This window comes from Trichomycterus rosablanca, chromosome 9 (assembly GCF_030014385.1).
Source record: "Trichomycterus rosablanca isolate fTriRos1 chromosome 9, fTriRos1.hap1, whole genome shotgun sequence".
NCBI classification, from domain to species: Eukaryota; Metazoa; Chordata; class Actinopteri; order Siluriformes; family Trichomycteridae; genus Trichomycterus; species Trichomycterus rosablanca.
Window position 1 is genome coordinate 30,165,517 of NC_085996.1, and position 16,173 is coordinate 30,181,689.

Below are 16,173 nucleotides of genomic sequence, written 5' to 3' on the forward strand. Positions count from 1 at the left end.
GATTTCAATAATCTTGTTGATAGTTTGTTCAGTCAGACTTTACAGTCTAGCCTTGTTCATGCACTTTGGTTAAACAGCCTGTGTATTCTGCTTCTACTGAACTTGTTATATTAAAACTATAAACTATAAGTATATTAAAAAACAGTAGATTGACCAGTCAATGGCTTTCCAGCATAAAATAACTCGAGGCTGCCAGATTTTAAAGTGATGCATCCACAATCCCCATTTGCTGTGTTGTTTACAGAGGGTTCAGACTGTGAATTAACAGCAGCACAATGCAAAAGCTGTTGTCACACCTAACTGTAATTCAAGTGCACTATAAACATTCTGTGCAAATTTGCTTTATCACAGCAGAACTGATCACAGCAGTGAGGGTTTGATTATTCAGCACCTGTAACAGCCCCCCAGATATTTTTACATTTGCCAACAATTTAAATTTTAAATTAGAATGTTTTTATTTAGTACAATTAAAAAGTACAATAAAATTCTTTCTTCGCACATCCCAGCTTGTTTGGAAGCTGGGGTCAAAGCCCAGGGTCAGTTATTGTATGGGGTCCCTGGAGCAGAGAGGCTTAAGGGCCTTGCTCAAGGGCCCAACAGTGACTGCATGGCAGAGCTGGGATTCGAACTCTCAACCTTTCAGCCCTACCCGTTAGGCTACCACTGTCCCTGATTACATATTGGCAATAAAAAGTAAATAAAAAATAAATTGCAGTTGCCTAAAGAATTCCTTTTAGACAGCGACCTCTGCTGTTTAAACAACGCAAATGTATTATTGCATATGAAATAAGACAGATCTAATGTCTAATGCACCTGTGTCACGTCATACTGTACTGTGTACTAAAAATTTACTATGATGTGTATTTCAGATCCGCAACAAGTTGAACCAGGAGCAAAACAGTAAGCTGCAGCAGCAGAAGGAGCTGCTGAACAAGCGCAACATGGAGGTGACGCTCATGGACAAGCGCATCAGTGAGCTCCGGGAACGCCTTTATAAGAAAAAAGCTGAGGCACGTCAAAAAGAGAACCTGCCTGTAAGGCTAGGAGTTCACCCAGCACACACTCACGTTTACATGCACTCAACATAATCTTTAATGACTCGTATGCAGAGTTTGGGAATAAATGGATTTCCGAAGTCTGTAGATACATGTTACCATCATTCATGATATTACTCCCCTATTTATCCATATTTACAGCTGAACCGAGCCAACGGGCCTCCATCACCCCAGCCAGCTGCAGGCACTACGGGACGTGTGGCAGCAGTAGGGCCCTACATTCAGCTCCCAGTGCCATCACGCCCAGAGAACAACTACATGGTGCCACCAGATCCTCTCAAACCACAAACACAGGGCATGAACACCCCAGCCAACCACGGCCGATCCAAATCAGGTCAGTACATCATGTTAAAATATTCCAGCACTTCCAACATATGCGTCTCTAGAAAGTCTTCTGAGGTCTTATAAAAGTTCACACTAACCAATCGTTCTTAAGAAGAACAGAGTTATCAGTAATCAGGCTTTCTGTGTCTTTCTTTAATGGGCAAGCACTGGTGAAACCCACACTTTCAATCTCATCTCGTGCCAATTAGCTTTTGAAGTAATTGGACTTTACTGGAGGGCCTCACTGTTCACTGGACATGCTTATTAAAAGACAGAGACAGTACAAGTATTTTTAGTGTTTTTAGTTTCTTTACTTTGTATTGGTATACAATTAAGACTTAAATAACAGTCAGATCACTGTTTTTTTATTAGTTTTAAAAGCAGACATTCATTCTATAGGGTGCACTTTTGCTTATATAACAGACTTGTATAATCTGAATCAGTGTTGGTCGACAAAGGTTTTTAAGTTTTATCAGTGATGGTAACCAGTTCAGCTTTCATAATGTAGGAGAATGTAAAGAATGTAATTTTATGCTGTACAGTGGTACCTTTAAACTCAACGTCAATTGGTTCTGGGAGTGGTGTTGAGTTTTAAAGACATTGAGTTTCAAAGTATTTCTGTCCATATGGATGTATGGGAAACCGGTTAATGCATTCCATGCTCAATAATATGTTTTTTTACACTGAAAAAAACATATTATTATTAAAAAATCCTGAAATACAATTGAAAAACAGTTAAAAATCAATATAAAAATGTAATAAATTATGCTTCTTAATTGTGGAGGTGGTTGATCTTGGAGTACCGTATTCCTTAGTGCGTTCAGTAACGCTGACACCGCTCATATTTTGCTATTATCTCCTTCTTTATCTCTATGGTAATGTGAGATCTTCCTCTTCTGCTCAGCACTATCAATTTTCACCTTTTTAGGAGCCATAATAAAGATTAAGGGCAAAAAATGCACAAAAACATGAAGAATTGCACTGGGACGTTCACTGGGCGAGAGCTACCACGTGACTAACATGTACCACTTTGTTTACATCGCTTACACTTTGTTTTGCTGCACAGTACAACCTATGTGAGCCAAACAAATTTGTGCGCACACGTTGTGTTTAAGGGTACAAGTTTCTCGGCGAAGGGCGTCGAGTTTCAAAGATTTCGAGTTTAGGGGATGTACAGTTACAAGGTATCACTGTAGTCGGTATAGCAAGCAGTACATTCCAAACATGCTGATCAAAAAGTAGAGATTTGATCTGTGTATTAAAAGCATTCCTGACATCAGTTTTGTTATTTTAAGATTAATCCAGATTTAACTTTATGCTACAACATGATGCAAATTATCCACATCATTATCACACACACATTCACATGTGCAGAGTTAAATATGCAGTCAAAACTGGCGCCTGCACACTGAGAGTAATTTATAAATCAGCATTTTGCACGCTCTGTAGAATGATGCTGGCCCCTTTGGACCAGAACGCATGTCTCATATTGCCACACCTCCAGTACTGTTTGTTTATGATTTTGACTGGTTTCCTCTTCCTTTTCTAACCTTTCGTGTGTTCTCTGCTCTGTGCCTTATGTGTATGTATGTATGTGTGTTTCTCTGCATCCTTTCTGTACCTCAACCTGTCTATTGTCTGTGTGTGTGGGGTGGGGGTGTTCAGATGGTGTGAGAAAGCCCCCTGGCCCTTGGAAGGTCTCTGATTTAGACATCATAGTGGACCCGTTTCCGCCATCTCCTTCGGAGTCTGGCCCGGGCCCTGGGGTCTCTGGTACCTCCTCCAGCTCCACAGAGGGGTCAGATGAAGTCTCTTGTGAGTGGGATGGTGTCTGATGGAGGGTTGGAGAGATGGCCTCTGAACCTTATCCAGAGTATTGGATCATACAGGATCATAGCAGTCCCAAAAAAGCAGCTCTTGTTTAGGGCTTACTAATGTTAAAAAATGGAGTTTTTTTTTAACTTTTTGTTGTAGTAAATAGTCATACAAAATTATTTAAGTAAAAATATTTTTAAATGGTAACTGCAAAGCCAAGGTTTGGTTTATGCTTTCTCTCGAACAGGCTTCTGAAGCGGTTTAACGCTATAGACTGTAGTATACTAAATTTAAACCACAGACAAAACTCTCATATTCACAGACCACTCATAGACAAGCTTATTTGTAAAATTTAACGTGACAGCATTTTTTCTTACAAATAACATCCATGTGTGTTTCTTTGATTGCAGTAATTTGTCCAACACACCAAAAAGCAACTTATATTTTTTTAGTCATATATAAATAAATTAAATAAATAGTCTCATTTTCATTGCAGTTTACAAAATGTCCCAACTTTTCTGGAAATGGGGTTTGTACAAGCACTGTACCATTAATATAAGGGCTTTACTATTCACATACTAAAGATTTATTTCCACTATGAGTTTGCTGTATTAGTACACTGCCTGATCCTGTGTGCTGTATGGATGTCTGTAATGGTACATAAGAACGATCTATCTATGATTGGGCTGTACGTTTGTCTTTCCTTTCCTGTGTGGAACACTCTTGATAAGGTTCACAAGGTTCTCTCCACCTCCTGATCAGTGAACTGGGTTAAAAATTGCTTTAGCTTTGCTAACTCTGCTGCTTTGACATTTGGTTTCATTTCATGTACATATTTTTCTTAACAAGACCAGCCTGTTTAACAACTTTAAAATAAACAGTATGTTGCAGAAATACCAGAGTATATGCTTATTAAAATTTCCCTATACCATGTAGAAATTAAAAATAACTAATATGGAATAGCTACATGTCTAATTCCTGTTAACATTTTGTAAAGCATACAGTAACAAAACTTGTGCCTTTAAACTAATGAACCAACTCGATGTACACTGGAAAAAATATACATCATACTGACTTTTCTTTCTCTGTGCAGCTAATGATGCAGGCTGGCCCACTTTCAACAAGGGCATTCTGAAGCCTCCAGACTGGAAGGAATCAGTAGGAGACATCCCCAGCAAAACGGCTTCTTTTGCTGGTACCCCCACCGATAAGGTAATCATTTTTACACACTGTTTTATGTACTTGCATTTAGGAATATTGAAAGCATTTCTTATAGCAGGCCGGCTGGCAATAATCTTCAGTAGCTGGTGTTTGACATGGGTAAACATGAGTGGTTTCAGTACTTCAGTCTTGATTGGCATTTTAATGTACTCATAGTATTTTGGCTGTGACTCAAACACCACATAACTGTACACTTAGTACTACTACTAATCTGACACACCATACAGTATGTCATATGAAATCTGGGACGCAGTCTTTCATCACTAGCCAACAGGCAGTCTAGCTGGACCTCACATTAATCACGTGTCATGATTAGCACATTACATTCCCACCAAATGTAGTATTTAATAGTAGCCAAACGTTCAATTATTGAACAATACCTACAATTTATATAATGTAGATACAGCAAGCTTGCAACTAAATGATTATCCTGCTAACTAATAAATATCCTAGCTAGTACTGTTTCCGGGTGGAGTTTCCAGTTAACATCACCCCAGGACCTGATTCTGTTCAGTCACTCTGTATTCTCTTTATTTAGATGTCATAAAAACGTCCTAGAATGTTTGAATGTTGAATTGACCAATATAATGCTTGTTGTTTTGTAGATTCAGGACATAAGTAAACTGGGCCTAGCTCCACCTCCCCACTGTAAGCCCCAGCCCCCTCCCTATGGCACCCACACCAGCAATCTCCAGCTGTCCTCTGCAAATTCCGGCTCCACAAGCTCACTGGACCGTCGCAAGGACTTGCCCCTGCGCCCAGTCCCGACCCAGTCCAACAACCTCTCCAATCCCAACGCTCCACCGCCGCCACCACCTACCTGGCCCCGCAGCACCTCGTCTAACGGTTCCTCATCCCAGCAGATCCAGCAGCGTATTTCCGTTCCTCCCAGCCCAACATTCCAGCCCAGCTCTCCTCTTTTCCCCCCGGGAGAGAGACCTGACCCTCCTCTGGCTGTAGCAGTGCGGCCCTTTGTCCCAGATAAGGGCTCCAGACCACAGTCACCCAGGAAAGGTCCGACCACCATGAACTCTAGCTCCATTTATCACATGTATCTAAAGCCAGCTGTGCCCAAGAACTACCCTCTCGGGGGCAAGTCCACGGTCAAAGCAGGTAAGGAATGAATAGTAAGCCTTTCAGCAGGGTGTTTAGTTTGTCAGTCAGCTTTTAAGCAATCATCTAACAGATGTACAATTATCAGAAAAGATTTGAATGCCTATAAATTTAAAAGATTAAAGTGACAGTGAACCTGTCCGTCATGTAGTTAAACATTTAGAGGAAGCAACTTTCTCTTACTATTCATTCTGGCTAAAACAGGGGGTTAGGTGGGCAATGGATGTAACATCATAGTAAACAGTGCCTAGTGAGCACAAAAATCACAGCATATTCACATGGTTTGACCTAAAGACCGCCCAAAAATATTGGATGATATTAAGGGGCCATGGTTCTATGGTCTAAAATCAGGCTCGCGGTAAAGTAGTGATTAAATCTCTGTAACTGTTTTGTAGGAGAACTGCGTTTATTATTGTGATGCCCTTTATGAACATTAGATGGAGATAAATTTGCACCAATCGCTTATTTCATGTAGGTTATACAGAGCCTGGAAACTCATCCTAATAGAATGCCCCAAGAATACACCAAGAAAAGACAACAAGTACACATGCCTGGAACCATAAAAGAAACTCTTACAAGACAACACAAGAACAGTATTAACCTACCTTGCAGCCTTAAAAATACACCTACCAGGCATAAAATTATGGCCACTGACAGGTAAAGTAAATAACACTGATTATCTCTTCATCACGGCACCTGTTAGTGGGTGGGATATATTAGGCAGAAAGTTAACATTTTAACCTCAAAGTTGATGTGTTAGGAGCAGGAAAAATGGGCAAGCATAAGGATTTGAGTGAGTTTGTCAAGGGCCAAATTGTGTATTGGGTCAGAGCATCTCCAAAACTGAAGCTCTTGTGGGGTGTTCCTGGTCTGCAGTGGTCAGTATCTATCAAAAGTGGTCCAAGGAAGGAACAGTGGTAAACCGGTGAAAGGGTCATGGTTCCAAGGTTCATTGATGCACGTGGGGAGTGAAGGCTGGCCCGTGTGGTCTGATCCAACAAACGAGCTACTGTAGCTCAAATTGCTGAAGAAGTTAATGCTGGTTCTGATAGAAAGGTGTCAGAATACACAGTGCATCACAGTTTGTTGTGTATGGGGCTGCATAGCTGCAGACCAGTCACTTAGGAAGGTGGTCATAATGTTATGCCTGATTGGTGTATAAAATGGACCAAAATATAAAGACAAGATAAAATAGTCAGAAAGAAACATAATACCTATTTTGCCTTTAAATGACACATATGTGTTAAACATGGTGTTACAACCTTAATAAATAAATAAATAATACATGGCTGACACAGCAGTCAATTGGTTTTGAGATGATGCAAGTATGGCAGCTGTTTTTCAGGCAGTTTGTTTTGTTCGATGTCTGCAGATATGCTTCCTGCACAATACTAGAAATACTAAAAGACTGCTTAACATGTTCGTTCAGCTCTGTTTTAGTTATGATTCTGCTCACGAATGTTTATCTGGTTAGGCGAAGTAAGTGTTCTTCTGAGTCAGCAGTGGTTTGCACCTTACAACTCTCCCATGGACAAATCTGCATCTTTAATAAATAAAATGATCATTTAAAAGCTGCATTTTGTGTTTACTTGTGTTGTCTTTAGTTGGGGTTTTTACTCCAATATATGATACTAAATAAATAAGTCAATAATAATAATAATTTATTATATCTTGTGTTTCACAGTATATGGAAAACCAGTCCTGTCCTCAAGCTCAACTCCCACCTCACCCCTGCCCCACCAAGGCTCTGTCTTATTCCCTGTGTTTCCCGGCGGCATGGGATATATGGATGGCGACCCAGAGCTCGACGGTCAGCCGACAGGTTTCCCAGAATCCCCTGCCTCCACTGTGGACCACATTCCTCGGCCACTCAGTCCCACCAAGCTCACACCTATGGTTCATTCGCCAATGCGCTACCAGAGCGACGCTGACCTCGAGGTCCTGCGCAGGAAGCTGGCCAACGCACCACGTCCACTCAAGAAACGCAGCTCCATCACTGAACCCGAGGGACCGAGTGGGCCCAACATTCAGAAACTTCTTTATCAGCGCTTTAACACTCTAGCTGGTGGCATCGAAGTAGGAGTGGGAGCAGGCAGTGGAGGAACTCCCTTCTACCAGCCTACAGGATCAGGAGGAGAAGCCCTGGCAGATGCAGATAACGGAAACGCCTCCTCTGAAATCCCAGATGAGATTCCCACCACAGAAGGGGTGTCCTCAGATGCCTTGCCTGAGGGGGATGCCAATGATAATCCATCATTGCAGCCAGCTAGTGAAACAGTAGCCTCAGAAGATCCGCCATCATCAGAGGACGACAACAATAACAACACGACAGGATCCCAGGAATGCCTGCCCAGCCCTGTGCCCGAGGAAAGCTCACCACTGGAGGCAGAAAGCACACCATCCTCTCAAGCTACGGTGAGCTTCACAGCCACACAATTCTACATGCTTCAACTGTTGTATATCCTTAAAGTGGTACATGGTGGCTCAGTGGGTAGCACTGCCGCTACCCACTATCTATCCGGGTCTATCTAACTGTCTATTAATTACACAGAATGTAACATAATAATAATTATTTACATTTACATTTTTGGCATTTAGCAGACGCTCTTATCCAGAGCGACTTACAGAAGTGCTTCCATAGTAAACATTTCATTACTCAAGTTTAAGTAAACAACATTCCAAGTACTCAAATCTGCTATAACCTGTAAGAACCAAATTATTATTATTTTTTTTTTTTAAAGAAATAAAAGTGTGTTAGTAAGTAAGTACAAGTCAGCACAAGTGCTTAGTTAAGAGGTGGGTTTTTAATCGTTTTTTAAAGACAGCAAGAGACTCAGATGTTCGGACAGACAGAGGAAGTTCGTTCCACCACTTGGGTGCCAGTACAGAGAAGAGCCTTGATGCTTGTCTTCCCCTAGTCCTGGGTGGAGGATCAAGTCGAGCGAGACAAGTGGCTTGGAGGTTGCGTGGTACAGAGCAGGGTTTGATTAGACCATGAAGGTAGCTTGGGGCTGGTCCATTTTTGGCTTTGTAGGCAAACATCAGTGTTTTAAACTGAATGCGTGCAGCTACAGGAAGCCAGTGCAGAGAACACAGCGATGTGGCAGTGTTTAGGTTGGTTAAAAACCAGGCGAGCAGCTGCATTTTGAATGAGCTGCAAGGGTTTAGTAGTAGACATGGAAGCTCCTGCCAGGAGGGAGTTACAGTAGTCAAGCCGTGAGTATACAGTGTATAAAACGGAATATTGTGTGATTGAGGTATTTTGCCTGCAGTACACGAAGTACGTGAATAGTAGTCATAATTAAAAATAATGAAGTGTAATTGCATGTATAGTAATAATAATTTTATAGTACTATAATTGGTGCTTAATATGACTAAGGTAACTTAAACACATTATAATTGGAACACTAGGATGGGGGCACTGAGGGGGGAAAGACATAAATGTAGTGACTAAGGCCCAGTTTCCCCCACATTTAGTATATTTACATTTACATTTTTGGCATTTAGCAGATGCCTTTATCCAAAGCGACATACATTACAGTTACAGTATACAGTCTGAGCAATTGAGGCTTAAGAGCCTTGCTTAAGAGCCCAACAGCAGCAACCTGGCAGTGGTAGGGCTTGAACCAGCAACCTTATGATTACTAGTCCAGTACCTTATCCACTAGCCTACGGCTTGCCTTAGTGGTAGCAAGCCTTAGCCTAAATACTAAATCTAAATACTAAGTGAAGGGTAGTTAATTCTTGTCATCACTACATTTACATTTTCAGCATTTAGCAGACGCTTTTATCCAAAGCCACTTACAGTTGAGACAGTATACAATCTAAGCAATTGAGGGTTAAGAGCCTTTCTCAAGGGCTCAACAGTGGCAACCTGGCAGTTGTGAGGCATGAACTGGCAATTTGCAGATACAAGCTCATTATCTTTTAAACCCATCACACCCCCTTCATGACCTGTGAGTCAGACAGCGGAGCACTTTCAGCAACAGACCCATCTAACTCCGCTGTAACGGAGGTACAGAAGATCGTTTATACCAGCAGCGATCACGCTGTATAATGCTTCACTAGCTCGGGACATCATCAAACACTAAACTACCATCAGGACAGACTCATAGAGCATGTTCTAGCACTCTGTCTATAAAGACTATACTACATATCTGTTATTATTAAACGCTTACAACAGTTTAGGGTCCTGGGTGCGATCCCCAGGCGGGACGGTCCGGGTCCTTTCTGTGTGGAGTTTGCATGTTCTCCCCGTGTCTGTGTGGGTTTCCTCCGGGTGCTCTGGTTTCCTCCCACAGTCCAAAGACGTGCTAGTGAGGTGAATTGGAGACACAAAATTGTCCACGACTGTGTTCGATATAACCTTGTGTAATGAGTAACTACATGTCCTGTCATGAATGTAACCAAAGTGTAAAACATGACGTTAAAATCCTAATAAACAAACAAACAACAGTATATCACATATTACATATCTCATCTAAAATATTTACTGCTAGGATACTTAAGTTTTTTATATTACATACTACATTTATTCTATTTATTGAATTACATGGTGTGTACAGCAGTACTTGTGTACTTTAATACTTTGTAGTTTAATACTTTAATACTTTTTGTTTTAATTTACCTGTAGCTGCTGTAATAACTGACTTTCCCTATGGGATTTATAACGGTATCTATCTATCTATCTATCTATCTATCTATCTATCTATCTATCTGTCTATCTATCTATCTATCTATCCATCTATTCATCTATCCAGCTATCCATCTATCCATCTATCGCTCAAAGTATAAAACACCCTTTAATTTAAAGATACACTAGACTAAACTTTATTAGTTTTACCTGCAGGTACAGTCCATTTTTCTCTGCTGCTGTGAGACTGAACATTATTTTAATTTATTGCAGTCATTTTTGGATTCTCAAAAAAGAATGCAAATGAGAACATTCTTGTGAAGTAGCTGTCCACAAAAGTAAGAAACTGGCATTAGTACTGATCTTGGCTTTAACAGATAACTGCTTTTGCTTTTTACCATGAAAGCAGAAAGATAAAAGTATGTCTAGGTATTTCAATCCCTTAAGTTAAGCATTTGTGAGGTAAGGAGCCTTACAATCAGTGTTTTCACCAAACTCAATAAAATGTATTTTATATCATTGATTTATACAGCAGTTTGGCTAAAACACCACTGGCTCAGTGGGTAGCACTATCGCCTCACAGCAAGAAGGTCCTGGGTTCGATCCCCAGGTGGGGCGGTCCGAGTCCTTTCCGTGTGGAGTTTGTTCTCTCTGTGTCTGCGTAGGTTTCCTCCAGGAGCTCCGGTTTCCTCCCACAGTCTAAAGACATGCAAGTGAGGTTAATTGGAGATACAAAATTGTCCATGAGTGTGTTTGACATTAAACTTGTGAACTGATGAATCTTGTGTAACCTGTAATTACCTGTCCTGTCATGAATGTAACCAAAGAGTGTGAAACATGACGTTAAAATCCTAATAAATAAATAAATTGCCATTTATTATGGTGTTTTAATTGGAAATAATAGAAAAATCAGTCAAAAAATAAATGTCATGTGGTTAACCCAGGTATGTGTTATATGTATCGTTGCAGGAAAAGCGCACTAACCTGAAGAAGCCTGAATCTGAGCGGATGGGCCACGGCTTCAGGGTGAAGTTTAACCCTCTGGCCCTGCTGTTGGATGCTTCCCTGGAGGGCGAGTTTGACCTGGTGCAAAGAATCATCTACGAGGTACATCCTCACTCGACATTCTAAAATAATCAGTCAAATTTAACCATATTTGGGTAAATCTTATAATCCCACTATATTATTATTGATGCGTGGTCCAAATAACAATTGCCAGTAACTTTTTATCCCCACACAGTCTAAAGTGTTTATGTTTATCATGGATAATTAACAGGTGGAGAACCCCAGCACACCGAATGATGAGGGCATCACACCCCTACACAATGCAGTATGTGCGGGGCATCATCACATTGTTAAGTTCCTGCTCGACTTTGGAGTCAATGTTAATGCAGCTGATAGTGATGGCTGGTGAGTTCAGTTTTTTTTTTTTGCTTGACGCTTTGCCATGGAAACCCTGATTCATGTAGCCATCTACGCTAACCAGCTTTAAATAGAACTTAATAATTAGAAGGGACGTATACACACTTTTGGCCATTTAGTGAATATTTATAGTGCATCCCTCTAACAGTTAGTACAGGTGCACTTTATGAACAAAATTTACATTTACATTTTCTGCATTTCATCTAAAGCAGTGGTTCTCAAACTTTTTAGACCAAGTACCACCCATTATCAAACCAAAAGTTCCAAGTACCACCTATGTTTCTCATCACAGAAACACATATGGCACACATTAATTAGGTGTGTGTGTATATATATTAGTGATGGGAATTATGGCTTCTTGAAGGGAGACGGATCTTTTGGCTCGGTTCCCTTTAAAGAGCCGTTTAAAGAAATGGCTCTTCGTTCTTCGGGAGGCGCTATAAGACAGCCCCGATATTAATATAAAATTTTGCTACCTTGCCTTAAATGTAGGCCTAATTCAAACAACACTTAAACGAGAAAAAAAAATTACTTCAAAAGGAAAAAAAACTACAGAGAAGAGACATACTGTGGTTGCATCACATTAAGTTTCAGAACAATCCTCTCTTGTACAGAGATGTGACTGTGTTTGTTTCTGCTTTAAAACATAAGCGCCATGAAAGAACCAGATTTAACATAATTAAATAAGTTTATAGTTTATTTCTCAATTATTTGTCATTATACTACTAGCTCTCTCTCTGTGTGTGTGTGTGTGTGTGTGTGTGTGTGTGTGTGTGTGTGTGTGTGTGTGTCGCGTGTCGCTCGCTCTCCGTGATATTGAAAGTGTTTCGGATTTGAATATCGACAATAAACAGCTCTTATTACGAGTTATGATTAATTCCCTCTACTGATGTGAAGCTGAATGGGTGGATTACAGTCTAGAACTGCGCAGAAATAAAAGACTCGGTTCCTTTCGATCATTTCAAAGATCCGTTCAATAGAATCGGATCATTCGCGAACGACCCATCACTAGTATATATGCAGTTACCACTGACCATTTCAGTGAGAGCACCTGTTTAGCGGAGCAGCCTTGTGATGTCAGGAACGAGATCAGTGAGATTCAAACGCAGATCTGCTCTGATAAAAGCAAGAGACCTACTGATAACTTTACTGATAACTTTACTGATAACTTTACTGATAACTTTACTGATAACCTTACTGATAACTTTACTGATAACCTTACTGATAACTTTACTGATAACCTTACTGATAACTTTACTGATAACTTTTCTGATAACTTTTCTGAAATTTCGAGATGGAAACCGCGAACGTGAAGTATAGACGTAATGAAGTACGGTGTCTGCGTAGCCCCGAATATTTTTAAAAACACATTCGTTTTAATACAATTAAACTGATTTTATTAAAACAGAATTATAAAAACTTTGAAACAGATTTTATTAGTAATTTACACATTTTGTAAAAAAAAAATTGTTATTTATAATTATTAAATTGTTTATTTTTTCGGTGTCTGTAATTACTTTTCCGAGATTATCTGGCGTACCACCTCGTGCTGCTTCACGTACCACCAGTGGTACGCGTACCACAGTTTGAGAACCACTGATCTAAAGCCACTTACAGTATACAGTTTTTAAGCAATTAAGGATTGAGGGCTGTGCTCAAGGGCCCAACAGTGGCGACCCAGCAGTGGTGGGGTTTGAACCAGCAACCTTATGATTACTTAGTATCCTTATGATTAGTTTAGTATCTTAACCGCTAGACTACAACTGGGGACACCTACACATTCTACCTACAAGAGCTTGTATGACATCCCATTCTAAATCCATATGCGTTAATATGGAGTTTGTCCCCCTTTTGCAGCTATAACAGATTACGCTCTGCTGGGCAGGCTTTTGGAGTTTGTTTGTGGGTTTTTTGTTTATTCATCCAGAAAAGCATTTGTGAGGTCAGACACTGATGTTGGACAAGTGGGCCTAGGGCGCAATCTCTGTTCTAGTTCTTTCCAAAGGTGTTTCTTTGGGTTGAGGTCGGGGCTTTGTACAGGCCAGTCAAGTTTTTTCCACGACAAACTCACCCAACCATGTGTTTATGGACCTTGTTTAGAGCAGTGGGGCACAGCCATGCTGGAACAAAAAGGACCTTCCCCAACCTTTTCCCCACAAAGTGTAAAACATGCAATTATCCAAAATGTCTCTGTATGCTGAAGCATGAACACTTCCCCTAACTAGAACTAAGGGGCCTAATCCAAAGGGGCATTATCCCTCCTCCAGCAGACTTTACAGTTAGTACAGTGCAGTCAGACATGTAATGCTCTCCTGGTATTTGTTCAATCCAGAGCTTTGTCACTTCACAGAACACATCTCCACTGCTCCAGAGTCCAGTGTTGGCATGCTTTACACAAGTCCATCCAACGTTTGTCATTGTGCTTCGTGATATAAGGCTTGCATGCAGCTGCTTGGCGATGGAATCCCATGCCATGAAGCATAAGTTTTGTGCTCATGTTAATGCCAGAGAAGGTTTGGAACTCTGCAGTTATTGAGTCAGCAAATCGTCAGTCACTATGCGCCCCAGCACTCGGGGGGCCCCAACAACTCGGCAGTTGATCATGGAATATCTATGGAAGAAAAAAATATGAACTGACTTTTTGCAATAATGGGATCCTATTACAGTACCATGTTTAAATTCACTGAGCTCTTTATAATGACCCATTCTTTCACAAATGTTTGTAAAAGCAGACTGCATGGCTAGGTGCTTGTTTTTATACACCTGTGGCAATAGGACTGAATGAGACGGCTAAATTTAGTGAATAAGAAAGGTGCCCCAATATTTGTCCATGTAGTGTATTTGCATGCTGGATCATTACACATGGTAAGAAAACAAATACGTGACTCCTTCAAGCTTCTTTTACCTTTGGAAGACCTTTGTAAGTTTCATGTAGTGTGAATTGAAAAGCATCATGATGATGTAGCAGGCCATTGTCCATCAAGAGCTTTTTGACTGACCTGGGATTTAAACTTAGAACCTTAGAACCTTTTGACTTGAAGATGATTTCTTTTTTTCATAATGTTGAAAAATCTCTCTGTGTTCAGGACTCCCCTGCACTGTGCTGCTTCCTGCAACAGCGTTCATCTTTGTAAACTGCTGGTCGAGTCCGGTGCCGCTATTTTTGCCACCACTATCAGTGATGTGGAGACAGCAGCAGACAAATGTGAGGAGATGGAGGAGGGCTTTATCCAGTGTTCCCAGTTTCTCTATGGTAAATATGTGTCTTTGTCCTTCTTAGTCTCTGTGTAATTTTCATTTACATTAGGAATGAATTAGTTCCTTGTGTTTTATGTAGGGTTTTGAAACAGTGTTTACTGGCACTGTTAAAATGTTTAATGACACACTGCGTTATAGCTCAGGTCAGGGCTGAAGTAGAATTACTTCTTAGGCTATAAACTTCAGGCAAGTACATAAAGGCTAACGGGTTCCACTGTGCCACCCAAGCGCCATTAAAAAATATTTATGCCGGTTATTTTGAATAATATCCTTGTTCATATACTAGTGACACTATTTAATGTGAAATATATTACACACAATTTAATATCTTTATTTATGATGTAATAATAATTATGTAATACTTAATAAAGAGAAACACCACTGTTAGGATACAGTGTATAAGATAGAAGTGATTGCGGCCTGCATTAAATAGTGCACCGTGAGAAATCGTGCATTAAATGATTTAATTCATGCAAGTACATGAATAGTAGTCATAATTAAAAAATAAAGTGTAATTAGATATATAATTATAATAATTTTTGTAGTACCATAATTGGTGCTTAATGTGAAAAGGTAAAATCGTACTATAATTAGAACACTAGGATGGGGACACTAAGTGCAATTTTTTTTTTCATAAGGCTTTACCTTCCCTACAGTTTTTCTATGGTAACTAAGCGTCTTAATCCTTCTTAGCCTCTGTTTAATTTTCATTAATATTAGGAATTATTTTTTTTGTGTGGTTTTATTCAACCTGACATAGAAATTTCTTTAGCTTGATGCACTGCTCACTGGCACTGTTAAAATGTATCAATGACACATTGCTGAGTCATTAATGAGTCAGAGCTGAAGCAGAATTACTTTTTAGGCTACATAAAAGTTAATGGTTCCAGCTTCACAAGATTGATTTCAGTGTTGTGTGTAAAAAATATATATAAAAGACATATGTTAAAATGCAATACAAGCTACATTTTGAGCATTTTGACAAGCTGTAGCAACTGTATTCTCTTCTTTTATGCTCAGAGTTTATCTCCAGTCCGTCTTGGCAGAGACGTTTAATGAAAATCTGTACTATTAACTACTGTTTAAAAAGTAATATTTAAAATGACTCGCAGCTTATTTCAGTCCCTTTTTTTACACACACTTTTAAGGTTTATAATCCTTACACTTATTGAGTTGATTTTGGATTTCTTTCAAACAACTCAAACTGGCCTTGGAGTAAGTGAATATTTAAGTCTGTTTTTATATACAAGACAAAATTAACTTTTATTTTCAGGCCTTTAAAAAGCTTTTATGTTTTTGATTCATTAATAGGTTAAAGCACTTGAGAACTGC

General features: G+C 39.9%; 1 protein-coding gene across 7 annotated transcripts in view; it reads left to right on the top strand.

Moving 5' to 3' along the window:
- The window catches only part of ppp1r13bb (protein phosphatase 1, regulatory subunit 13Bb), a 107,487-nt gene that overhangs the window by 48,233 nt on the left and 43,081 nt on the right, over positions 1-16,173 (top strand). For 6 of the 7 annotated variants that reach the window (XR_010013733.1, XR_010013734.1, XM_063002210.1 and 3 more), the window contains 9 exons: positions 870-1,034; positions 1,197-1,389; positions 3,045-3,194; positions 4,288-4,406; positions 5,021-5,528; positions 7,213-7,943; positions 11,131-11,268; positions 11,438-11,571; positions 14,670-14,836. Coding sequence is in view for 5 of the 7 variants with exons in the window: in XM_063002210.1 (XP_062858280.1) it covers positions 870-1,034; positions 1,197-1,389; positions 3,045-3,194; positions 4,288-4,406; positions 5,021-5,528; positions 7,213-7,943; positions 11,131-11,268; positions 11,438-11,571; positions 14,670-14,836 (2,305 nt within the window). In the remaining 2 variants the exon portion in view is untranslated. The remainder of the gene's footprint in view (positions 1-869; positions 1,035-1,196; positions 1,390-3,044; positions 3,195-4,287; positions 4,407-5,020; positions 5,529-7,212; positions 7,944-11,130; positions 11,269-11,437; positions 11,572-14,669; positions 14,837-16,173) is intronic. The other variant, XM_063002211.1, reaches the window with a different exon arrangement.